Genomic DNA, 27,847 nt, shown 5'->3' on the forward strand with positions numbered 1-27,847 from the left:
ACTTTATATTGGACATATATCTCAACAATGATAAACCTTCCATGCCATCAAACTATGGGTGGGGATCGCAAACATTCTGGTGGCTCTTTTCAATATGTTATGATATGGCGATAATGGGCGCGCAAAATTTTTCACGATCATCAATTGAAGCATGTCCAAAAATGTTTGAGAACCACTGCCATAGATGATTCGTGGCGTAGAATAACTCAAAACTGATTCAGTGGCAAAATCAAAACAACTAGGGCAAAATCAAAACAACTAGAGTTGACTCGAGAAGTGTGCAAAAGCTAACCGACCTACATACATCATCGTCACCTCAACAATGAAACATGCCAACTCTATCAAGATATTTTACTGCACCATAACACAAAATCCATAAGCAACAAAACAGTACCGTCACATGCCATAGGCGAAGTGCAAAGCATCGATAAGGCAGCACCCTCGACATATACAGACAAGTGGTTCAAGGTAAAGAGTATGGCAACAAGTGAAGACATCAAATTAACGTTACTACACAAAGAAGAGTTGGACAACACGAACCAAAGAAAGAAGCAATTGCAGAAATCACCACTTGAAAAGGAAGCAGGTAACCAAACACTCGCAAAAGCACCTTGATGTATCGCTGATACGCTCTGATGGAGAGCAGGTGAGATGTAGAAAATAAAGGGAAGACAAAATTTTGGTGAGCGCAGCAGTAATCACACTGCCGCCTGATCGCAATCAATATTGTCAGAAGTGCTCTTCGGCCTGTCGGGTTCTTCGCCGACGATTTGCCTTTGCGGTGGCCTGTAGTTGAACGGCGGAACTTGCTGGACTCTGGGCGACAAGGTCCGCGTCGGCGAGGCAAAACTCGAGCCGGCCGCACCCGCTTTCAGTTGACCCGAGGCGTGTGGTCCAGAATCCTGAAAGATGAATGTAAAATTATAGACATAAAATTAGAATATGACCACCGCGCAGTTCCTTATTGCCCACCACTTCCAATCAACGCTAGGGTTGTTCAAAATAACTTCTACCGTTCAAATTTTACAGGCTAGTTGATGAAATTGTCAGGTTGGCTGAAAAACTCCGCTCATCAAATTTGGCTCAACTATAGTGTGTAGAAGCGTAGCTTTAACCGTTTGGCGCCGGCGTGGGTATTTTTACCCATTGCCGGTACGAGGGAAGCGTACTGTAATAGAACCACTATATATCCCGTTCTAATCGTGCTAGGTCCCTGCTGTTCATTTCTGCGAATGGATATTGTTTGTGCAAGTTCATTGATACCATATTATTTGATATATATTATATCTAAAACGTCGAAATCGGATATCAAATACCGTAGATAAATATGTTGCAAAATACACTGTCTCGGCAACGCGCGTCATTGACCACTCTCACATAACGTACTGTATGTTTTGTTCTAGCCGTCTTAGATCATAGTTGTTAGTGTCTAGCTAGTGTCCATACAAGTTCACACATATCTTCATATCTGATATTAGTTACATATAAGGTGTTCAAAATCTATGTGATAGGCCGCGTGACAAAGATATCCGCCGACCGCATCATTTCGCGGAAACGCGCGTTCCTGATACCCATCATATACCCTGTCGTGTATTTGGTTGTATTCGTCATAGCCAGTTGTTGTAGTTTGTTTCTATGAATAGCGCTTGTCAGCTTATGATTTTCTTGCTAAAACAACTATACTAGTTATGTCTGCATCGCCCAAGGTTGCATTTGAAAATCGGGAAGAGAATTCTCGCAGCCTACCGTACCAGCTTCAAGCAGATGGATGAATACTGGTCACATAACGGGATATATATCGAGTTCTAATAGTGATATACCTTCATAGATTGTGTCTGTGAATAGTTGTTGCCTATACGATTCTAAATAATGGCTAATAGTCAAGTATATTTCGGAATAAATACAATATTACTCAGCGCATATACCTACGCAAAAGTGTGCATCAGGATATACAAAGAGCTGTCGTATAACGATATATATCTTACGTTGTAGTAATGAAAGACATTTACACATTGTCTCTTTCAATAGAACTAGCGAATCTCCACCTTCAAGGTCAAAATAAACAACATTAGTTATGCCTATGTCACCCCAAGGCCGCTTCTGAAAATCGTGAAGAGAATTCCTGCAGACTACCACACTAGTGTCAAACGCAGGGACGAATATCCGTAACATAATGTGTTATATCCTGAATTTTATCGGTAGTTGACATTCTTAGATTGTTTCTGTGGAGAGTACATGCCCATAAGATTATATCTACATCAGACTAACAGCTAATAGTGATGTATATATGGCAACAAGACCAATTCTACACGCAGTGTATTCCGCGCAAACGTGTGTATCATGTTTGTATGAAGTGCTACCAACTAACGTCATAAACCTTACGTAGTAGTAAGATATGCGTTTGTGGTTTGTCCTTATGGTTAGGTCTCGACAATCTCCGTTTATCAATACTAAAGTGACCCATTTACGTGCTCTATAAGCTTTGTAAATGCCCTGGAAGGCTACGCTACCTAATAAATACACGCGCGTCACTCGCTCACTCGCCGACTCATTCACTCTGCGGCCTGGTGCGTGTTTATTGTGCAAACCGTCAGTACTGTATCTATTGGATAATGGCGATATTAGGGCGTATTATATCGACTGAGCCATCTCCATGATCATGATTTCCTCGCCGATATGATTCACAAGAAGCCCATGTCACCAGATATCCATGTTAAGGTTTATAAAGAGTGCAGTAAATGTAATACGTTTCTCATCAACGAATTCTCGGCTTGCTCTCGATATAAGCGGCCAGACACAGGGCTCGAAATGAAAGCGATCGGACCCGCGTTGACTTTCTGATTCGAACGCTACCTTGGCTGCCGTGTTCCAATCCCATTAGGGTACAGTTTTTCGTTTTTGAAAATTGAAGCAAAATTTTTCGAAAATTGCAGCCGGTGCCAATCGGTTAAGTAGGGCTGGGCACAATGATTCGAGTACTCGAATCCGAATCGAGTATTAATTTTAACGATTCGAGTCGCTCATCGCCACTGGAAGTTAATTTATTAACGAGAATTACAGTTTTGATACTAATTTTCACTGTTGAACCCATGAAACCTAGTTTGGCAGACTGGCCGTAACGTAGCATACGAAACATATAGTACAAAGCTACGAAAGTTACTGGAAACAGCACATTTCCGAAGTCATGATCATCCTACAACATTGTCACCAAGTGCAATGAAATCGGTATGGTCGAAAAATACCGAAGTATCTTTAATGTGATGGATAAAAGGCATTATATTCTTTGTGGTCGCATAAAAGGTACATATTTGAACTTTGACATATTACATTCTGTTATGACCTAATGAGTGATACTCGACTCGACTCGAAGCATATTAGGTGGTTCAGAATCGAATCACTAAGGTACTCGATTTTGCCCAGCCCTAGCTTTAAGAGCATGAAATTTTAGAGTCATCATGAAAAAACAATGAAAGAAAGAAATTTTTGCAAATTTTACTGGATATCTCATGAAATTGTTAGGATGTCCGAAAAACCGGCACAACAAATTTGGCTCAGTCCTAACCTGTAGAAGCAAAGTTATAGAAATAGAAAATTTTGGATGTAAAAAAAATCATATTTACGATGAATAATTCTATAATAAATAATGACTCACAGCGGACGTCCCCTGTGCCAATTTCTCGCCGATCTTCGGTCTGTCGGCAACAAACTCTTCGTCGGACAGGTCCAGCTGTTCGAACGCGTCGCACACCCCCTCACGAGCCTCGTCGAAAACCGGCGGTCTTCCGGACACCGTCGGCGGCGTCCGTCTCCACACAGACCGTCCTGCGCTTGGCGGCGGCCGTTCGACGACGGCCTGGGTGTGACCGGGCGGATTAACAGCGCGGCTGCGTCGCACAGCCGGAGACTTGGGCAAGAGTCCGTACGGCGCAATGTCGCTTTGTTTCTGGTTTACCGGGATCTCTATGTCAGACTCGTGATCGCTGCCATCACTGCTAGCCAGCGACAGGTCCGAACTGGACTTGTTTGCGTCAGACACAACGGGCCGGTTCCACGCCACGGCGTTCTTTTGCGGAGACATGGTGTGAATATTATCCTGGGATTTGACCGGGCTTTTACGGGTGCCCCGGACTTTCGGGTCATCTTCCTTCGACTTTCCGCCCTTATCGTCGCTGGGTGACAGCAGCTTTTTGATGCCTTTCCACATCTTTTTAGGCTTTGATTTCGTCTGCCTGCCCGCTTTTTCAACGTCTTTCGATTTCGAGTCCGGCCTCGAACTTGCGACGCTGGCCCGCGAAGACGCCTGCCCAGGCCTGCCGCTCGACACCCTGGACACGGACGAAACCGAACTTCCTGCCGCGTACTGCTCTCTCTCCGCTCGGGACATGGTCTCGAGCAGAATCTCGCTGGGACTGTCGTTGACAAAAGTGGCCGACCGCGCCAACGACGACCCGGACGATCTGACGCTCGCGCCAGACCTTTGCCGGGTCACTTCTGCGACCACCTTGTCGCCGCGCGCCGCCACCGACGCTACCCCCTCCATCACGCTGTTCATGTCTTTCAGAGGAGGATAAAGTTGAACGATACCAGGCCGGTACGCATTTCTAGACGAATTCCTTGACCTGTTCGCCATCGCGTGTAGATTACGGTCGCACGGCCGTGATGAATTTCTAGACGCGGAATTCGCGCTTTTCCTGCGCGATCTCGAAGGCGGTCCGGACCGATCGGCGCGGCAATTGCAGACATCCGTACTACGGGAATTACTGCTTAAATGCCGGTGTCTCTGCTGTTTCCGGTACGACGTGGAACTGCCAGACGAACTGTCCCGCCCACGAGACGCGTTAGCGCCGTTTCCCCGCTTGTGCTGATTTGATTTCCTGTCAGGTCTAACGCGACGGTCGCTGTAAGCCGTGTGACGCGCATTTTCCGGGGCACGTTGCTGATTACCAGATCGGCCGTTGGACTCTGAATCGGGGTCGGCGCGGCCAGCGATAGCGGCATTTCTCTCTCGTAATGACGCCGAGCTGACCGGGGCATCAAAACCGCGTTCTGGAAGTTGTCTTGAAACAGGATAGAGAGAATCTGGAACTACAGTATATCCAATGCTTGTCGGATATGCGCAATCGTTTTTCGACACGGCCAGAGTTTGGTGTCCGATCACAGGGTTGACAGACAGTGCGCGCGTGTCCTGTTGATATTGCGCTTGCGGTGGTGTGTTATAGCTTTGCGCGTAATGTCGAGTTAGCTGCACCTAAATGTTGCAAAACAAAATGTGTTGAATCGAGCGGATACATGACTAGGACGAGTAACCGAGATTTTCGATACCCGATCAAGTATTCTGGCTTGAGTAAAGTAGCCTATTTGTTACAACGGCAAAACAGAATGAATAATTTGGAATATACAAGTATGTACGTTTTCAAGATTCTTGGAGGTACAAAATTTAAAACATACACAATTGAACAATATGTTCGCATTAAAATAAACCCGTATATTTTCAGCTGAAGCTCATCAGGGGGATGCATAGAAAGTGATTTCCAGTTCTATCACATTACAGATAGCTAGGTGTTTTTCGAGCATTCTAGACCTCTTGGTGGCGGCTGAGAAAACGAAAAAACTTGAAAACGTGAACGTAGTTGGAGTGCTTAATGGGGTCTGAACCCGTCATTCTACGTATCTAACGGAAGCACGGACAGAGACCGTACCAACTACGCCATTGAGTCGGTCGGGATATCTCGCCTGACTTTGGTAATTGGACCGCAACGCAAATATTTTCGCGCCCCTTACCCCCCCACCCCCCCCCCACCCCTTATCGTGATATCATAAAATTCAACCGTTGCAACTGCAACTGTTGATGAGGGAATTCTAAAATATGAAATTCGGACTATACACACTACACAGAGCAATAATGAATTGGAGGTAAATTGCGCCGCGCACGAAAAAAATTTCAGTTGATCGCAACCGCTTTCACGCCCCCCAGTTTGAGAGCCACTGCGTTAGGCGCTGTAGCAACCTAGTGCTACTGTCGTTGTGGCAACTGCCGAATCTCAGCTTTCCATCAAGCCATCAGTGGAAGAATTGGTTAGCTGTAATCGCAAGTTAATACGTAAAAAACTTGAGTGACTGCTTTGGGGCATATTCGGAGCTACTGTGCATTTGTGACGTACCAGCTTCACTCAATTCGACGCTGACTTTGCCACAAGTCACCAACATTAGATACAATTCCGACAAAGTTCAAATGAGTTTTTGGTTAGATACGGTGATTGCTTTCTTAAGAGATTACACATATCTACAATTTGTAACAAATCCGGATCCTCTACGCTCACTACAACGATAAATATGGAGTGACAAAGTATAGATAACTAACCTACGGATAGATGCGCAACACGTGATTCACGGTCGAGTGATGCGACAATCGGCAGATTTGTCGTCGCTTCATAGCATGAAACGGCAACGTAATTGCTAATCCTATAGATGACGACCCAAGCGCTCAAATTGAATAAAGTTGGTATTGTTTGAAAGCTACAGTCGCGCTGATTTTGATAATATACATTAAAATCTGATCAGGGCAATGGAACCCCCTCGAAATACCCCTCAAAGTCTGAAAATTGGCATTGTTCCAAACAATCGCTACTACGCAAGGACCGTTGTTATGTTCATTGTGCTGCGTCGTTGCGATTGTCTGGAACAATGCCGATTTTCAGACTTTGAACGGTATTTCGGGGTGGTTCCATTGCCTTGATGAAAATTTAATTCATATTATCAGAATCAGCGCGACTGTAGCTTTCAAATATGATCAACTTTATTTAATTTGAAGGCTCGGGTCGTCATCTATGGGATTAGCAATTACGTTGTCGTTTCATGCTATGAAGCGACAACAAATCTGCCGACTGTCGCATCACTCGACCATGAATCACGTGTTGCGCATCTATCCGTAGATTAGTTATCTATGGACAAAGTAAAAATTCGGCTTGAAAGCGGGTGCCGCCACCTAGAGGTTAACCCTTTGCGACCGGCGGACCAGTATACTGGTCCGCGATTGTTTAACACGGAGGAGTCGTTATTTATTCTATGATAGCTCGACCTGCATTACTTTCTAAATGGTAACAATCGATTTATATGGATAGTTATTATGAATACGCATACATAAGACCATGTGCAACCTATTATATCAATGTATATCCTGCTTGAAATGTAGATTGAACACGCAAAAACGTTTCCCGCAAAATTGAATTTGCAATGATGTTCGCGTGAATGAACGCCTGGAATATAAACCATTGTATCTTCCGTTCTAGACGTCATATAACCAATTACAGTTATCTTCTATGACTTGCTGTTGTTCATACTATTGAATGAAAGTCCTCATATCGAAGATTAGCACGTAGAGATGTTTCAAATCGACGTGTAAGAAAGCAATACCTTATTACGTGAAAATCATGGCTGCGTAAGTTCATCCGACTCCTTGCGGCTTCAAACAGATGTACAATTGCTTCAGGCAATTGCAAATTGTACATATGGTTGGCCATTATCCTGGCATATTCATCAATATCCCTATCATGGGGTTTAGTATTGTATAACAAAGCCGACACCAGCCCTAACACTACACAAAACCAGCGTGAGAGTTAGGCTATTTTGGTACCAGAGCCTGTAATAACAACATCATATAGAGGCAGTTATATATCGGTTTAGATGGCACACGAAGTTACTGTTGGCTTCTATGACGACTGTTGATCATACATGGAACACTAGCCGTATAGAATACAGTTCAAATTGACATGAAATAAAGCAATAATGTATCACATGAACTGACTTCTCGAGCGCATATGGGCACTGGGCAGTGTCGAATTAGCCAATATGTGTATACTTACGAATCCGTTATGCAGTTGCAAGTTACATATAACAAGCCACTGGGGTTGATACCACTTCAATAGCATGCAGATATATAAAATAGTTACTATGTTATGTAGAATTGGAAGTGAATTGCCTTCCACGAGATTACGTGATTACGTAATCGATTACTCATCGGCGGCGGCCGCGTGATCCGTACTTGTCATGTCTACCTTTCCAAGATCGTAGCACTGGGCTATGAAGCGTTATAGTAGCGTGTAATGTCTCGTTGGAACGTAGAGATCCATGCGAAACGCAATCAGGTGGTCATATACCAAGAGACGGCCTAAGTATGACGTCAGGAGATATAGAAGAACAAAATTATATTTTATTTTCAAGAAATCGAGAACATTTTCTCGCACACCGCTATTCCCTCTGGCGTCTGAGCCGTAAGAGTATCTCAGACCGCTAGGCGGCTACTTCAGGTTTACGGCAATATATTAGGCGTCGAGTTATACCATGTGGATGACATTTTATCGTCTTTTTTGTGGATGCAGTAAAATTTTGGTCAGTAGGCCGGCCGATTAGAAAGGGTTAATCGATTGGCCTTTCTTGCAGATTCTGCAAGCACAGAATCGACATTTCCACAAGCGTTTGTAGCGTTACGTCGAGCGTTTTGCATGCTGTGATACAAACAATAGCCGTTTCGAAGTACTCTGTGAGCTAAAAGTATAGAAACTGTATTTGTCGTGGAGAATCTTATTCTTAGTGACAACGGGGCGTGTAATTTAGGTACAGGTAGAGGTACAGGTATCAAGACTCTACTCGCATCGCTATGTCCAGCCCTAGTCATGTTGATAAAACTCACCTGCGTCGTGTTGACGAATTGCCCGTTCCCCGTGTAGTAACCCTGAGCCGGACCGGCCGTGAAATCCTCGTCAACGCGTCCGTCCGGGGCACCGTGGCTGTATGTCCTCGTGCAGTCGTTCGTGGTTGGATTGCAAGCGGGCATTGCGTTTGTGATCTGGATATTTACAAGCGCGCACATGGTAACCAGTGAATGCACAATGTTAAATTTGGGTCAATTGGCATTAGAAATGTAATACTTATTATCATGATGAAAGCGATCCATCCATATTATATATATTAATTTGAAAATGAATGTTTCACTGAATATAACATTGAGTTGTGATATACGGCACTTGGTATGAACAATGAACATATTAATGTCTTCATGTTAGGGGTTAGGTTAGGGTAGGTCAGGTTAGGATTAGGGACCAAAGAGTTAAACATGGAAACCGGAAAGAGTTTATGAAAATTTAACAACTCGGTAATGATGGACAGAAAAGCTGATCGACTGATCGTACCGTGGGCGGCTGCACGGCGGATTTCTTCTCGGGAGGCAGGGCCGACGAGATGCACTCCTTCAAAAGATCGTTGTCGTCGTCTGACCCAAACTCTAACGAGCTCAGCGATGAGCCCCCGCTGAGGTAGAGAGGTGTGTCTTCAATCTGAAGAATAAGAATAGAATCTCAAACATGAAACGCTGCGAAAAAGCAAGAAATGCAAAAAAGAACAAGCCCGCCGACAAAAACGGGTCGGAATATTCCACCGGAATCAGGGCCTACTGGCTGGAGTCGGAATTTGTTGAAATGCTCCAACTCCAACTACTTTATGATCGAACATAATGCTCTCGAATGTTACTGAAAGTGCTGTTTAGGTTACAAAAGTTTTTCACGAAGGCTGAACTTCACAAACTCAATTTCTTTCTGCGAGCCCCACATTTTGGTTGATTCACTTGTAATAGGGATGGTGTGAACCTCTGAAAGGTTCAGGTTCGTGTGAACGCGAACCTTTTTGAAAGGTTCTGTGTGAACGCGAACGTGAACCTCATGACGTCACGTGACGTCATATTTCTAATTCCAACCCTTTATTTCAATTAAGTGATTGCCTATATTAATGTATTGTACATTACACGATACCTAGCGACGACTCGGCCCACATAATGGCACAGTGCTGAAGTACATATTGACGTTTTAAACGTCGCCAAATGTTTCAACTGAGGCAATCAAATGATAAAATATTCCTATTAAATCAATATCTTAGGGGACTATAAGCTTACGCCTTAACGGTCTCAACCCCACCGAACAATGTATTCGGAGTATTGCTACATGGATATTGAGCAGAGTGTAAAACAGGTTTCTATACTTGCTACCAATATTACCCCATTAACAAGTTATACAACAGTAGCCAACACCCCAATCGCACGGATTTGGTTTTTATGATACCGTAAACATATGTAGTGTAGATTGACCCCGTACGCCTGCTAGATTTTGCATCAGAAAACGATATAAAGCTCATTGATTGGTTGAATAAGCATCATTCGCAGACTACATGCAGTGTATTTCGCTCTTGATGTTATGTGCTTGCGGGTCAAGCTCAGATCAAAGAGTCACAAAATATTCACAAACAAAAACTGGATATTTCGAGCAAAATTTTGTAACAATGCAAGTAAAATTTTTGAGATTGTCAAGGGGCATGCTCGTTTAGCATTGATTTTTTATGCTGCCTGCGCCATGCACAGAGTGGCCCCTAGTTTAAATGCAATAAATTTGAACCAAAGATGTTCGAATGAAGTGAAAATTGCAATATATGAAAACGTTTCACAGTGCAGAACCTACCAAGGTTCTGTTGTGAACGCGAACCTCAAAATTTCCGAGGTTCACACACAGAACGCGAACGTGAACCTCACGTTCACACCATCCCTAACTTGTAATAACAAATTGTAATGAACGTAAATTTATAGGAATGTCGGAGTGGGAGTCTTGAATTTTGTGTAGAAAAAAAGAGACAGTTCGTTTAAAGCAGGGATTCTGGTAGTATGGGTCGCAAAGGGTCTAAATATGGGTTGTAACTGAACCAGAGCGATTGTTTACTATGAATGTGATATTTGCTGAAGTTTTTGCGAATCTATTTTCTTCGCGCTTCACTCAATCTCCTACGGGTGGTTTATAAATGTCCAATTGCGCTATGTTGACTATTGCAGCCAATAAGAGACATGCATGGAAACGTGGTTACGCATGAACATGACTCCACTAAGATGTATAATTATGTGCCCTAAACCCACCCACCCACATCAGCTCCACCGAGAGGAATAAAGATGATAGTAATTTAAGCAAGAATATATGTTATTAAAAAATGATTAATTTACGCTTAATGCATCTTAATAGCAACGGTGCATAGTAAGCCAATAGAAACAAATATATATGTCGTATATTCGTGGTTCAGCCTACCGTAAACCAGGATAGACTTGGACAATTTTTCACAATTTAGCTTTATATCTTGGAAAAGTTATATTGCTGGGGGGGGGGGGGGGAGTTTCGTGTTTATCCAGGGTTACGGACCAAAGATTAGAATTACCTAATCCAAAATCTTCATGGTCATGAATAAGTACCGTCTTTTTTTTAATTATCCGTGTCCAAAGTTACCCCAAACACTAAAAAGTGTAACCACTGGTTCAGAGTTGGGGTCGGTGATAAATTCAATCGACACCACAGCCCGGGTTCAAATGCCGCCGACTTGTCATTGACAAAATGAAGAAACCACTGCAGCCCATAATACACTTAGAGGCTGCGTCAGACTCACCCTGTAATTATGTCGCTCCTCTTTCATGCCCTGATTGTCATTTTCGTTATTATAATGACAGGACGGATGAATACAGTCATTGTCAGGCCAATCCTCCCTTCGATCCCGGTTCGAGTCATCCGCACGCGACATAGCACAGGCAGACACCTGACCGTTTTGCCCCGCCAACAGCGGTTTCACAACTGGGGCAGGGCCGATCTTTTGCATCACACTCGGGCCTGCGGTAGGTACCGATGGCACAATCTTCGTCTCGCTGTCGACGGTCAACGCGCTGAATTCAGTCCCGGCACATACCGAGCCTTCGGTAACATACTTCCGAATTTCGTCTACTTGCGGCATCGAGGTTGTGTACCCAGGGCCATTGGCGACACCCATCTTTTCTGCCCTTCCGAGGCCTTCCAAGACGTCACTTTCTTCCTTGATGCCGCCGGGTTCGTCCGGTCCACTTTTCTGCGGCTGATCTCTTTTTTCAGGACCGGAATCCGACTCCTTCAACTGGGCCGGCAAAATCTCGGCCACGTCCACGTTGTCGGACTCGATGGTGATGTTGCTCAGCGACGTACATCGGGACATTTCTGCCGGGGTGCCTTCTGTGGCGTAGGAAGTCACGCCCTCCTTCAGATACGACTGCACTCTCAATCTCGACTGAACCGCCTGGCTGGCGGCCGGGTGCTTGGCAGGAATTCGCGGCGGGTCAGAGGAAGGCGTCGCGGCAAAGTTATCTTCGGAAATCTTTTCGGCTCTTTTGTTCTCTTTCATGCGACGTTTCACGCTGTAACTCGCACTCAGAGTCTCGGCATCGTCGATGACTCGGCGAGATTTAGCGGCATTAGATTGTGCCGATTCACCATCGTCTGGGTCATCTGACTTTATGAGCTCATCCATATATTCCACGATTGTCTTCCCGTTCAGTTTCACGTTGGCCGACTCGATCCGCTGCTTCACGTTTGGCTTTTCTTTGTCTAGCGCAGGGCTTATCTCAGCCCGGACCGGGGTCTTTTTTGCGGGCGGCTCACTCACCGGCGCCGCGGGCTGCCTCGCGCCGGACTTTTCAGACTTGTCCCTTGACCTAGACTTTCCGCTCTTGCCCGAATGTTTAGAAGACCCGGTGTGTTTTGGCGGGGCACGGGTGGCCGTCTTCAAAATGGCCTGGTTGATGACTTCTTGCAGCAAGTCGTCGTCGTCGTCCGAGCTGCTGGTCAGGCTGCCGTCCGAGTCGCTTTCGTCTGGGGCATCCGCAGTTTTCGCCACGTCCAACCGTTCATCTCCCTGGTCTGTGACACTGCCTGTTTGTTCCGTCTTACCTGTGGTCGAATCAGGGGGTGCTGAAGCCCCCGTAGCTGACGAACGGCTTCCATTCGAAATTACCGAGTGGGCTTTTTCCGTTTTGACGTGCGACGCGGAGATGGGCACCGAAAACGCGCTGCCTGTGGACTTTTTAAAGCCGGCGTTGTCGTCTTTGAGACAAGTGATCTCGCTCAGCGTAGCCATCGGCGACGAAACCCCCTCGTGCACATAATTCTTGATTTCGTCGCAGCTCGGTAAAGATGTCAGATACCCGATGATTGGCGCATGCTTTTGCTTTTGATTCTGGATTGATTCCGGCCCCTTCGTGTGATCCCCATCATTTTTCTCTGCGGACTGTCGCGAAAATCCGTCATTTTGGCTGAATTTTTCGTCCGGAGACATCGATTCGACGACTTCCCCATCAATCGGTTCAATTTTAACATCGTCATCGACAGTGAGAGCACTAAACTTAGTCATTTCCGACATTGCGTCTTCACATTTGTACACGTTCATTTGGTCTGAAGCCGCGTATCCAGGCGGTTTTACGTCTGGAGGTGGAATTTTTGCACCGCTATCCTGCGTGGTCCCAGATTTCCCCCCACCTTTAAACGATCCCTCGTCTAAATCAGGCTTAGCGCCCCGGCGATCAGCATCTGCAGGATGATCATCTGCCACTCTTGGCGGGGGGCTGCGTCGTGGGCTAATCGGCATGGACTGGCTGGGACTGTCTGGCAGATGGCTCGGGGATACTGCCCCACTCATCATCCTAGATGTGGGTCCGCTCGTCACGGAGCTGTGTATAGACTCGCCCGAGCTAACGTCGTCTAAGGAACTGCTCCTGCTGAACATCATTGGCGTCTCGTACTCCATCGGGGTCCGAGGCGTCATGATACCGCTACCACGGCCTGATCGGAAATGGTACGAGTGCCCCGGCGTTAAAGCACCGGCGTCAAACTTATCATCTTTCTCCCGGGCTTCGGCCACATCTAAAGTATTCTCTCCGTTTTCCAGCCGTATGTCGTAAGCTTCTGGAGCCGTGTCGCGAGACATGTCATTCGTGTCGTGACCAAAGTTTTCGCCGGGGGCATACGGCTTCATTACGGACTTCTGATCGACGCTTTCGAAAAGCTGTTCTTCCGCGAAAATGGCGCCAAAATCGGTGGGCTTTTCGTCGTCTTCCAGCAGGACGGCAGTCCGGTCGATTTTGCGATCCCCGCCGTAAACCACCGGACCAGTACGGAGAAAATTCCGATCCCGACCGTTTTCGACACCATTCGCACCCAAATCTGACGTTCCTGGATCTTGTACCCGTGCAGAAGGCGGTATTGACCTTCCGGTCCGGTCCGAACACTCGGACATGGCAGTCTCATATATCTCCTCCGTGCGCGGGCTGCGAATCCCTGGCGTCATGTGTTCGTCTCGAAACTGCAGGCTGTAATTCACCGGGCCATCGTCATTGCCGTAGTAGTCGTCCACGTGGCACAGGCTCTTCAGCAGGTCCTCGGGACGTTTCCGGGCTAGCGCGTTCGGAATCTTACCCGCATTGCCAGCCAGAAGGGTTCGCACATCCGGGACACCCTTGTACGCATTTGAGGCGGCATCGGCACGCTCCTTATTTCCTGATAAGTGAGAGCTAGAGTCTGGATTTCTCATAGCCAACGGGCTTTGCCCGACCGGGACAGCGTGGTTGGCGCCCACACTTTTCATCGGCGACTGCAGCGACTTGCGTTCGCCGATCATTTTGAGGCAGTCCCGCAACGACAACTGTCCGTTCGCGGCGGGGCTCTCTTCGGTGGTCTTGAAATCGCGAACCGACCGGTTGGGTATCGGCGAGAACCCTGCCCGCAGCCCGGGATTGCTGGGGTAGGTGTCCGGGGCGGAGCGTCCCATTCTGAGTGGCGTGAACTTGTTGGCTTGCAGATTGGTCTTTCGTGTGTTGTCGCCAAATTCGGGGAGGCCCGCGCCTTGGAATCCTCTGCCTTCCGAGTCCGGCGAGGCAGAAGCATTTTTGTCCTGTAAACACAGAGGGATTTTTTATGTCAGATCAGCAGCTAGCAAATAATGGGTTGCGACCCAAATTTAGGTCGCAGCGAAAGCCGCTGATTATTTTCAGTTTGCTATATATATACGGATCGCGTCTGTAAAATAATGAACGCTGATTCTGTATTACATTACATAACAAAACATTTTGACAGATAAACACTCTCAAACCCAGTGGTGGCAAAAGACGGCCCGCGGGCACGCACACGAAAAACAGTTTTGCGAATGGGTTATTGAGGTTGAGTAGCTTATAAAACTTCGATTATGTTTTTAAAGTGCGTGCGTTTATCATCAAATCATGATTTCATTAGCTTCAAATGTATATTATCTCCCTCTCCACGTCTTCAGCTTATAGAAACAAATTGCGAATGAATCTCTACACAATAACAGTTTGAATACGAAGCTTCGTTCTTTGCAAGTGGACTCCATGTGTTCGCGTTGAAAACAAGGACCTCTCGTTATGAGGGTTATAATGACTCGATTCTAACCGTGATTTTTCGACAACTCTACTCGACTCAAATTATTTTCTTATAATTGGATAACGATTCAACATGATTCGAGTCAATTTGTGTATTTACTCGACTTGTATTCGAACCATTGCCCGTGACTCGACACATTCTACATCACTTATTCAAGTCTCCTATATCATGGCCGATACCTAAATAATTATTTGAATGAGCAGATTTAGAAGGAGAACTATGAATATATTTTGATTACGAGGCCAAAGAGTCACACAGAAGTGATTTGAACTCGATACTGAATAGCAAACACTATGAACTGAACTCGGACTTGAGTCTTCACACTGTGTTACGGACTTAGACCAGTCGCAGTGTTCCTCCCCGACTTGTAGTCGGTGGTGAATTGAAAAGTTCTGGATTTGACTCGAGTAAAAGCTACAGAAGTCAAATTGACTGGCGACTCGGAACCTTGCGACTTGGTTACAAACCTGCAGTGGTTCTCAGTCCCCGCCTTACTCACCTGCAAATTATGAATTTGAGTCGCTGCCATTGCTTGCGGGGATAAAATTCGCTGGTGTGCATTTGTATGTTGTCGTGGTGACACGACCCTTTCGGTTGCATCATCATGGAAGTTTGAGTTTCTCTGCAGATGTACCTGAAAAGGCAGAGATAGAAAGCCCTGCGCACGTCGGACACGAAATATTGAACACAAACTTTTGATTTGGCGGGATCAACTTTCTCGTTTTCGACGTTGACACTTGACGAGCGGCGTCCCAGCAGATTTCTCAACGCGGCGTTACTGCCTTGTGCTATGACCGTGTGTTTTGAATGGGTGAGGTTTTTCAGCATGGGGACGGCGCCAAGATCCCGCAAAAGCTTTTGGTCCTGAGCATTTCTGAGAATGGAATCATCAACTTTATCCTTTATACTTTTGACTGTCAATAATAATGGCAAACAAGTATAGATTAGAAGTGTTTTAACACTATGTGATCGATAGGCAAAGACACCTAGGCAAGATTTCCACCATAAGATTAAAGTTCACGAACTGCTGACATTCTAAATAGACTTACGATGTTGGCCTAACTTACCTGGCTGATAAATTCCAGAGAGTACCGCAGGCGTTACTGACAATGGTCAGGCTCCCAGACTTGAGTTGCTGCAGCAGTATTTGGAGGCAGTTTCTTTCCCTAAGAATCTAATCGAACGACGTTGGTGGAGGTTGAAACGGATGTTTCTGATGGAAAAGTAGCATGCGAAACCCAACCAAGAGGACATTCCTACTAGAGCTTAGCTACTTGTGGAATGGGAAATAGTTTTATTACCAATAAAAAATGTTTTCTGCAACTCCTATGAGAGCAGACATAGCATAATTGTTATTTCCAATCGAAATCGATAACAACGGTTACAGTAATCATCATCATATTTGATAACAGTCAAAAGATATGAAGTAATCCTAATAGCGGTCAATTACTTCATACATCTAAATCGAAATCTGAGCATCAAGCAACACTGTAGTGTACCATGCTCACATACACGCAACACAATTTCAAAAATTGGTTCTCGCATTAAGCAGACTTGTCGCAACCGCTATATTGTCTTCAAATTTGTGTTCAAGGTGTCAAAATAAATGCAATCAAGAATAATCATGATAACCTTTCCATGTAATCTCAACGTAATCAACTACTCCCAGATTTTGCAGCAATCATAATCGCGCAATTTTGAAGTTTTTGTAAGAGTAACCAATAACATTGATAAAGTATTCCCCCATTTCGGTCGAGAGCTAGAAATCCCAACACACATTATATCGGCGCAGATAATGAAAACCAAGCGCTGTAAAAATACACACCAGTCTATAGTCTTCATTGGTAGCTACGACGTTTGATATATTACATAGGATCCCACCACCGCTTTCGACGATCTCTCGCACCCTCGACGTCAGTGTGGTTGCAAGAAAAGACAAGGCACCCTGCGTAAAGAAAGATACATTCCAGTACACCATGATAGCAATTTCAACCGGATTCCACCTTCACGGAGCATATGCTGTGTCTGTTTTCGGACGAGTGGCCGGACAGGTTCCACAGCGCGCTCAGCAAGCTTTTCAACGTGTCTTCCCTTTTGGCTTTCAGCGCGCACATCGTGAAGATAGCGGCGACGTTTTTCTTCTTTAAAATCTCGCGGCATTGCTCGTCTGTATGCCAGATCAGATTTCTGACGAACAGCGCCATCACCTGCGTCACAACCGGGTAATTTGAAGGAGCAAGACTTAGGTAAGCGTAGCGTTCGCCAAAAATATATATTTGGCGTAGCCCCGTATTTCACCAATGCAATGTTCTCCATATAAGAGGTGTAAAAGTACAGTCACTAAAAGAGGCGTTATTGCGTTCAATTGGAAGAGCACACAGCCAAGTCCCAATAGATTAAAAAGGTCGAAGCCTTAATGGCGAGTTCATTAAGGTCTGCCAGCTATCATACTGACCAATCAATTCCCACAGGTTACACGTCTTGTCACAGAAACGGCTAGTCCTAGGGGATTAATCTAACCAAGATCTTACGGGGGAAATAGACAGGTGCTGTAAAATGAGACACCATCAACATATTTCCTACGCATGTCACATCAAACCTGTTGCATCTCCTCCGAGTCTAGCGCCATTTGCGCTACGATCGTGTCAATGAATCCCGGCATTTGAATCAGCATTGTCTGAAATTTCGTAGGATCGCATCAAAAACCAGTTAAGCGTAAAATTCACAATAAACACCGGCACCTTATTGCGGACGTCGCCGTAAGTCAAATTGATCAAAGCAAATCCGACAAATCTCCTTAAAAGTTGCAAGGTTCTGTCATCTGCGTTCAATGAGTCCGCACCCAGTTTGGGGCCTATCGCCTCACTGAGCACTATGCAACGGTAATGCAGGACGAATAACTCCGCAATCGCATACAGTCCTCCGTACTCGTTGATGACTCTACAAGAAGGCCCAATTGTTAGGATATATTACACACAGACGCCAGTGCAACGAAAAACCTTTTTATGTGTTCGTCATAAGACAGTTTCATCACAAATGTCACACTTGGAATCGGTGGATCAAACAAAACTGACAGACCGCGACGGAAGTCATAGCCCTTCGAAACCTCACCGGGAGCGCTCAAGTCTAACGGATTGTCGGCTGAGTTTAATTTCTGAAAAATATACGTATGCGACGAAACGAACAGGTTCAGTGTCGTGCGATTTACTGACCTTCGAAACAGATCTCGAAATGTCGGCGTTCTTATCTTGGAAATCGACGCCATTAGCCACAAACTCAAACAGGTCCTCGCAGTATCTTCTCAGATGTTCCAAAGTGTGAAACAGCTGCACTTCTTGTTCGGATTTCGTATCGGAAGTGACTTTAACTGCGCGAAAGAAAGGCTGGCCTCAAGATAAGTTAATCCGGTAATTATGTTTCGGATGCGATTATCAGCTCAATTATATTAAGAATAGCTTTGGCTTTCTATAAGTGTCTTCGAAGTGTGGTGCTAATTAGCACGTGGGGATTAATTGATTGTCTGACTAGATTTAGCATCTTCAAAAGTTGATAGAGTATAGGCCTACGGAGGATTATCTAGATCTCACTGATTCAATCCAACATAATTGACACAAACAAAATGATGAGAGAATTTGAGCTGGATTTATGACTAGGCTACGTCTGCATAGAAACAATAGGCCTGCATCATTTATCCACCCAAGTTACGATAGCTACATAAACCACACGCCTGAATTGCGCGATTTACACTATGTACCGTACAAGCACAAATACAAAAGCACAACAACAATCAATGTTACCTAATCCTGATTATAGACATGACTAGGACGATTTTTTTTACATTGCAATAAATTCAAAATTTTGTGAAAATTGTAGCGTTAGTTGAAAAAATTGTCAAAATCAGATAAAAAAATTGTCAAAATTGTTCACCAAGTCAAATTGTTTTTGCAACCTGCATTTCGTTTGTATCGTAGATGTTTGCACTGTCGGTGAACTTATCATTTGTCATTTGACATCTTGTAGCCTACTTGATAGGCCTGCCGTTGTAGACGGCCCATTGACTGCTCCTTGTGAATCATAAACGGTCAAATGAAACAAATAGGTTGACATGGTTATGCTCAACGTACCGCAATATCCCAACCGAAGCAAGACTGCGTGAACAATGGTTCTTATATCAAGAAGCGCACGATGAAAAATTGTGATGTAGACATCATTGTCAGAATGAAGCAACACGGTGTGTCACCAGCAGTGTACACACAACTTCAGTGTTGCTAGCCAACAACTGCTGCTGTTGAACGTTCTTTCTGCATTTTTGGCCAGCTACTTGATAAGTGCAGACACTTTCTACTTGAGAATGTAGGAAAGTATCTTTCGTAGGTACAGATTTCGTTAAAATGAATTTTTTTCATGTAAAGATTTGTCGGTTTTAGGTCAAAAAGTTGTCTTCAGGCATAACTACTTCGTAAGGACAGTTACAACCAAAAAGGAAGATAATTAGTAGGCTACAATTTTAACATGATGTGCGAAAACGTCTAATTTACACACATGAGGGCTAAATTTTGTCAAAATTAAGTTTTTTGACGTCAGCAAATGTCAAAACTTTCACTTTTTAGATCAACATCTTACGTTTTTTGTTAAATACAAAACTGCCCCAGTCATAACCGGATATAAAATTTACCAATATTCCAGAGAACTTTCGACATGGTCAGCCGGACGTTCCTAACCGATTCCAACAATCCCGGCGGGGACACTTTACCTTGTCCGGGGCTCGAAACCTGCCCCCTGTCTGGGAAGGCGTTTAGAAGCGAGCCGTCGTGCATGATCTGAAACGGCAAGTAACGAAAACCCATTCATGCAATTGAAACCGGTACGAAAACACAAAATCCCAGACACACCTGCAAGATGAAAGACGTGCACCCCAGTTGCTTCATGGACTGACACCCGTCGATGGTCTCGCCCATTTTGACGAACCGACGCACCAGCTCTTCCTTATCGGATTGGGCAAACAAAGGCGCGAACAGATCTTCCTTCTTAAAAGTTAGAGACGGGTCACAGCAAGTGCTCAAGTCAAGTATCAATTGTAATGATTCCAGCAGTGAAATTTTTTCGAGCAAAGAAAATATACGCTTTCATACCAAGAATGATATGATTTCAATACTTTATTGCCACCGTTGAAGCCTCGTAATCTCGGTGAGGCGTGTATCAGCAACAAAAACAGTTTCCACACGGCTACGAACAATCAAGCATTCACAGAATCGCATGTCTATCAAGCAGCGATCGACAATCACGATGGTCACTTTGATCCACGAAATAGTCATATTCCAGAGATCCGAAATTATACTGCATGACGTGCGGTTGGCATCATTTTGCTTGCGACAGGAAAAAGATGCGTAATTCAACTTTCCAAGTCATTATTAGTACTGATATTGAGTCGTAATAAAGGGTGCTCTGAATGAATTCACCTAGGTACTCTATTTCATCCAGCAATTGTCACAGCCCAGGGAGTCTAACCTTATTAGCGACGTGTGGCGTCTGCGTACTTCTCGGCAGCGAAGTCGTAAAGCTGTGCATGCTCGCGGTGTCATCAAAGTCCGATAGAAAACTGTCCACGCTATCGCGAGGTCTCGCCTCCGTCCACGCATAGGGCGTGCCACGATTTGACAAAGATTCCACGCTCTCGACTTGCCTCTGCCTCGGTTTGCTCGATCCAGAACTTGGCGTCACGGTGAGAAGAGTCTGCACGGTTCTATGAAAACACCGTATGCATTCGTTGGGGGAGAGGACGTTCAGCCTTATACGGTACCTTGTGACTTTGACCAAGCCTAGTGGCGATACTGAATCCCTGTTGGCAACCTCGCAAAGACAGTAGTTTCCTTCAAACGTCTTGAAATCGCTAGCGGGCACAGCAAGTTTTTGTGTTTGCGTGGAAGCCTCCGATACGATTATTCCGTTCAGCATAAAACTGTTGTATCTCGTGCACAACATATCGCCTGAGTACACTGAAATTAATGAGAGTGTGTCAATGTGCGGTACCGTAATACAGGAGTGGTCACAGTATTCAGCATTGCTACTCAAGTAGAAGTAGCGTGAATTTCTACGGAATAATGTGAATTTCTACTCAAGACAAGAAGTAAAAAGTGAGAGGTTTCAATAGTACTCAAGTGGGTAGATTCAAAAACTAGATTTGGTCGAAGCGCATCATATTTGTAGCCATCAATCGGAGGTGTCTTGTCTACTTTTGAATTAGAAGATGCCTCATCGCAGCTAACACAATATGACTAATGACATTGGGAAGAATAGGTGCACTTTTTGATAAAATTTCGAGTTCAGAGGAGCTATTTGGTTTAGTTATGATAATTTCACTTGTAAAAGTGATGAAAACCTTGTCCAAAACTATTTCCACCAAACAAAATTGTTGGAAGTTGTCTAAAAGCATATCCATCTGAGAAAGTATTGCAAGTAGTTTAAGTCTATTTGAGTACTACAACACAGTAGACAAACTTCCTCAATTACAACTTAGTGACCCTTCTGAAATACTATCATTAATCGGCAAACAATGCAGAGTCAAATTGAGTAGGTGGTGAAGCGTTTCTCTTACCCGGGAGATGCCTACTACTAGGACAAAATTTGGAGAATTTTGTGAGTTACAGGTTTGAAATTTTGGTTTTAGTTCGAGATAGACCAGATTGCTCCCGCTTTACATTCATTTTAATCTATATCGCACCGATACAAGCCTCGATTTGAATCTTACGGTAAATAAGTAATGAAATATTAATACCCGTGGCCGTAGGTAGGCCTACCTACATGTTTGTAGCCTACATATACATAGCCATTAGCCGAGGATCAGTAGCGTTACAGTCACTTCACCTGTGCGCGCATAAAAATACTAACCATGGTTTGCAGCGGGCTGCAAACTACGGTCGACAGTTGATAATGCACTTTCCCTGCGGTACCGTTCTAAATTGGCGATCTCCATGTCCAAAAATTGAATGTGTTTTAGTCGAGCCTGCGAATGAACCACAGAGATAACATTAAACTGGCCCATAAGTGCCAATACAATTTGAATGTCCTCACGTCAAGTCGTTCCTGCATGGCTGCGTTTGAACCTAGGCTCAACTCCATGGTCTTGTGCAACAGGGCGATGTCATGTTCAAGTTGATGGTTGGTGATTTCATTGGTTTGGGAGCTCTGAAAAACAAATGGAATCGTAACTTGTCAGGCAGAGATTTTGCATGACACCATTTTCAAATTAAATATCAGTTTTATCACCTTGGATACGCTTACTGATAATCAGACTCCGTCGAAAAAAACTTGAGAGTAAATAAGTTTCAGCAATAGACAGACATTGACAATGCTCGACTCTTCCAGATATTACATTTTGAATCATATTCAATAGACAATCGTTTCGCAATAGAACTGGTTCTAGCCAGCTTGCCTTTCAAGGAATTTATCATGCCAACATCTAATCTCAACATTTACAGCGACATTCACACAAAATAACAAACCTTATCAGAGTCGAGCCTTGATGTAAGATCCTCCAGCCTCATGAGATAGAAATCTTTCTTTTGTTCTTCAAGATTCAAACTCTTCATGGTGCTCGCCCTACACAAGAAGAGCAGTGAAGTGAATAAGGGCTTGTGTGAAAGCAACCACCCAAAGAATAACAAACAAATCAGAAAAGAAACATAGAACTTGGCAGTGATTCTTCTTTACAAAAATAAGCATTTTCACCAAGAGTATGTAAAATCAATAATCCCTATTTACATTCCATTTCAGATTAGTACAAAACATTTCACCATAGCCACACTGTTTTTTATAGTAGGCCTACACCGATTAGCCTGCTTGATGACTTGAAATTAACTCGTAAATTTTGCTCCGAGTCACGAGTCAATCCACATTTCTGAAACGCAAAGTCATGACTCGAGTCATCTCAACACTGGTGTCAACATATTTCGTAAATTAGCACAATAACTAACCTTTCGTTTTTCATGGACACCAGTAATCTTTGTACAACATCTTGATACGAGTTAGGAGACGGCGACTCTAACTCTTGAGGATAAAGAGCTTGCGGTTGTGGATACATTACATCGTACTGCTGTGAATGGTGGCTGGTAGACGGCAGACCCTGGAGATATTCAGGTCTTCGTCTTCTGTCGACAGGATTGTTGAAATTATTGGAGAACTTTATGCCGCGTTGAACAACAGGAAAGTTGTGATCCTGAAGACTGTGACTGGACATGTCTTGCATCATAAAAGCTCCTGAGTGATCAGACTGGTAATTGGCAGGCAAGTACGGCTGCGACTGTGTTCCTGATATATAGTCAGACTCCACTGAAGTGCTAGACCGTCCAGGTGTGCCAAGAAATAACACCATATCCTGGAGAGTAGATTGAAAATGAATATGAAAATTGGTGCATTGTAAAAAAAAACACCAGAAAGAGACGGATTCAACAACAAAAACGCATGGTGCTTTTGATATGGCTTGTCTACAGCAATTTTTACTGCTATCGTGTTCAGGTGTAACTATTCGTTTGAACTTTTGCTGGGGACAGTGTGTATGAGACTTAATCGATGCTGTGGGACTGGAAGTACTAAACATGGCATCACAAACTACTCAAGTCTTGGTGTAGATCCAGACCCTCCCATATCATTCTGGCAGGGTCAGTAGGCTACGGTACAGAAATTGCAAAATGTTAAACTCCCAATTTTGACCTGGTTCAAGTTCTATGCTTAGCATCCAGCTTATATTTGCAGCATAGGTAAGATAATTACATCACACAAGTGCGCTAACAACGCATTTATTCCAACGCAATGAAATTGGTCAAAATATAATGCTTTTTTTCATAAATTCAATTGAATTAATAAATACTGTATGATAGCAGGTTTTTTTGTTTTACCAATCTTGAAAACTTTCAACAGTGACATTAATACAGAACATTCCTCGATGTACCAAATTGCGCTTCAGAGCTTCACCACAACATGTCACCACTAAAACCTGATATCTGAGCTCTAGTAGGCCTACCAGATTTGAAAAACACTCACTGCGATGCGATGCAATTCCGTCCATCGCATACTACAGCTTGTCTGTAATACAGACCTTTTTGAATAGCAGAGTAATGCATAATTTATGTGACTGCAAAAAAGGGAGACGGTCTGCATATCATTGATTCCCATCAAAGAATCAATATCACTGCAAGTAAAGACAAACAATACAGAAGACTGACAGATGCTAAAAGAGACTAGATCTTCTGAATCGGGATCAATCAAACAATAGCCTGGGAAGGTAGGCTATCGGCAAATCTTGGCAAATCATACGTAATGAATTTTATAGCCTATGCCAGTGGTAGGCTACTCACACATGCTCAGAATGTGAGTTTATTTTACAACAATAGAGTCAAAATGATTTTCTAACACAATTTTATATCGTTGATTGGTCAAGTGGTCATTTGACCCATATTGATGACAATTTTTTTGTTTTAAATCATCCCCGAGCTTCAATGCCCGACTTAACTTCCACCTCTACGCGAAGTAGGTCTAATTATTTGCAGCAGTAGGCCATCTACTTTCAAATAGTCTCCCATTTTTTTTCAACAAATTTTTATTCGTCCAGATGACAAAATCTGTGAATAGATTTTAAATAACAGATAGGGTAAAATAACGACCTAACAATTGAACATTTTGCAAATACCTATGATACAATCACATTCAAACTAACATCATGCATGCAGAGAACCGACTTTTTACTGCATAGAATGGTTATATTATTTCAAAAAATATAAGATAGCATAGATTTTGAAAGGAGTTTGACATAGTCAAGTTTAATGGAGAGAAATTGAATAAAATCTCAATAGCCTATACTGGCTCTCTCTGGCTTGGTAAAATGAACTCGTCACTATTTGGTTAAGGCTATTTTGACGAAGAATGAGGCAGGACAACTTCAATATGGCATCAAAATTGACAAAGATTGGTGAGCAATGGAGACTACCAGTATTATAGTAGGCTAGGTACTTGAACTGAATAGAAAAATGAAAATTCTTTAAAATATTCCTGAAGTAGGCCCAATCTCCTTCCAGAAACATTTTCAAGTACGGTATAGATGAAAAAGAAAAGATGTTAGATACATAGGCCTATATACAAGCAAACATTACAACAACTCAAATTCAACATCCGGCCTTGAGTCCGATTTGGATAACGAAATACGCCTACTCTTATACTAGACTGGATGGGGGTCAATCTTTTAGAGAGCTTGCAACCGCAACACCATCAGAAGCATTGGTTTCAAGATCGAGGTCACGACATAGAATTTGAATTATCGCAAAACAGTTTTGATGAGGAGGGTTGATTCGATTATGTTCACAATAAGAACAGTTTTGTTCACAATAAGAGCAGTCTCAACATATCCCAGATACACGATGTCCGAGTGCCAAAGCAGTCTGAACACACTCCAGACATGATGTCCGAACACTCCCCAAACACGATTTCCGATTGGCAACGCAATCAGTCTGGAGACACCCCAGACATCATGCCCGGGCTGTGTTTATACATCATGTCTGGGGAGTGTTCAGAAAATCATGTTTTGGGTGTCTCCGGACTGCGTTGACAATAGCACTCAGACATCATGTCTGGGGTGTGTTTCGAATCGGAAATCGTGTTTGGGGCGTGTTCGGACATCATGTCTGGGGTGTGTTCGGACTGCGTTGACACTCGGACATCGTGTCTGGGGGTGTTCGGACATCATGTCTGGGGTGAGTTCAGACTATGTTTCCACTCGGACATCGTGTCTGAGCTGTATTTTCTAATCGGGAGTCGTGTTTGGGGCGTGTTAGGACATCATGTCTGGGGTGTGTTCGGACTGCGTTGACACTCGGACATCGTCTCTGAGTGATATGTGGTGCTGCGACTGACGTTATTGTGAATATAACGACTGTTCTTATTGTGAACATGACTGTTCTTATTGTGAACATGAGACTGTTCTTATTTTGAACAAAACTGTTCTCATTGTGAACATAATCGAACCAGCCCTGTAGGTTTTGATACTATCAATAGTTGCTGACAATCATTTACCCGCATTCTGGAAGCTTCACTTTCCAATTTTGTAATATGTGACGTGTTATTCTTCAAACCAGCTTTCAGGGAGCAGTTCTCTTGACGTAGACTTTCCATTTGCTCCAATAAAAATTTGTATGTAGACTGGGGTATATCTTGTGACGTTCCATTTTCCCCTTTTTGGCTTGAACCATGCGTACCTTCAGCCATAACACTAGGTGACTTTTTTCGAGAATTATTTGGCCGAGATATAATTCTCACAACACTCCATAGTCTTATTGTAAATAGTAGGGCCTACATTATTAAGTCAACTAGTTAATAAACAGTAATCTGCAATGTATCAATGGATTTTGTATTGAAGCAAAATCACCAATACAGGAATACAATACAATATGTCAGCCTAATTTGTTTCTTGATTAGCAAAATTCTTCTGAAAAAACAAGACCAGAAAAACTGATGCATCCAAACTGTCCCCAAAACCGCAATGTGTCTTTTAAGAAGTGTTTTTTGGTCTCAGTTTTAAGACCGAATAATCTTGACAATTCAATTCAATATGGTCTTAAAAAGTTTGATCAGTCCTAATTTCAAGACCAAATAATCTGGACAATTTAATATGGTCTTATAACGCTGAATCAGTCGCAATTTCAAGACCGAATAATCTTGACAATTCAATATGGTCTTAAAAAGTTTGAACAGTCTTAATTTTAAGACAGAATAATCTTGACAATTCAATATGGTCTTATAAAGCTGAATCAGTCTTAATTTTAAAACCGAATAACCTTGACAATTCAATATGGTCTTAAAAAGTTTGATCCTTCTTAATTTTAAGACCGAATAATCTTGACAATTTAATATGGCCTTGAAAAGCTGAATCAGTCTCGATTTTAAGACCTCACTTCATTAGTAATTGACTAAGTTTGCTGAAAGTGAGACCAAATCTTCTCAATGTCTTAAATTTGAGACCAAAATTGCAAATTATTTTTTGTAGTGTAGTGCGCAGTACCGTAGTTGAACATTTCGAATTAAATTCATTAATTTGTTTATTATTGTAATATTTTATCAGTTCAAGATTCGGAAGATGGCCTGTTCCAGATACCTTCCATAACCTCCACTAATATCTTTCAGCTCTCTGAACAAGGGGACAGGAGTCAGATCTAACAAAGTCACTGGTAAATGTCTCGTACTGATATCATTCTCAACCCGCCTGTCAACTCAGTGTGGTGCGACTACAGCTACACATTGCTGATCGTGTAATCGAGAGTGAATCTATAGAATGTAAACTTACGAAAGCAAACAAAACCGGACCGGAATTGTGCTTTCACGCATGGTGTCACGAGAGAGCACTATAGATAGCTCAAACCAATGATATATATCAATCAATTGTTTTTCAAAGCGGGTGGAAATGGGGCCACCCGCTTTGAAAAACAATTGATTTCTGCTGTCAGTAAGATTACGACACAGTCAAAACCAATGTGATTTTTACAACAACACAACTGCTCCCTTCAACACGCAAAGACATGCTTCCTGCACTT

General features: G+C 43.5%; 1 protein-coding gene and 1 long non-coding RNA gene across 2 annotated transcripts in view; one reads left to right on the forward strand and one right to left on the reverse strand.

Annotated features, from left to right (window-relative positions):
* LOC145441597 (uncharacterized) overlaps nucleotides 1–27,847 on the forward strand; it is a 209,639-nt gene that overhangs the window by 143,987 nt on the left and 37,805 nt on the right. The gene's annotated exons all lie outside the window — the stretch shown is intronic.
* LOC145441563 (uncharacterized) lies at nucleotides 338–26,681 on the reverse strand. The gene is made up of 23 exons (XM_080319461.1): nucleotides 26,334–26,681; nucleotides 23,246–23,646; nucleotides 22,775–22,871; nucleotides 22,344–22,457; nucleotides 22,161–22,275; nucleotides 21,073–21,268; nucleotides 20,781–21,015; nucleotides 20,165–20,299; nucleotides 19,948–20,092; nucleotides 18,485–18,639; nucleotides 18,272–18,426; nucleotides 18,014–18,212; nucleotides 17,872–17,949; nucleotides 17,276–17,479; nucleotides 17,098–17,217; nucleotides 16,340–16,446; nucleotides 15,966–16,146; nucleotides 15,772–15,906; nucleotides 11,467–14,766; nucleotides 9,189–9,332; nucleotides 8,690–8,845; nucleotides 3,653–5,248; nucleotides 338–902 (listed from the first exon to the last, which is right to left on the reverse strand). The coding sequence occupies exons 1-23, from the start codon at nucleotides 26,523–26,525 to the stop codon at nucleotides 699–701; spliced, it is 8,364 nt and encodes a 2,787-aa protein (XP_080175587.1). The 5' UTR covers nucleotides 26,526–26,681; the 3' UTR covers nucleotides 338–698.

The sequence above is a fragment of the Botryllus schlosseri genome, chromosome 6 (assembly GCF_051294905.1).
Source record: "Botryllus schlosseri isolate E-star chromosome 6, Bs_hap1, whole genome shotgun sequence".
In the NCBI taxonomy this organism is placed as follows: domain Eukaryota; kingdom Metazoa; phylum Chordata; class Ascidiacea; order Stolidobranchia; family Styelidae; genus Botryllus; species Botryllus schlosseri.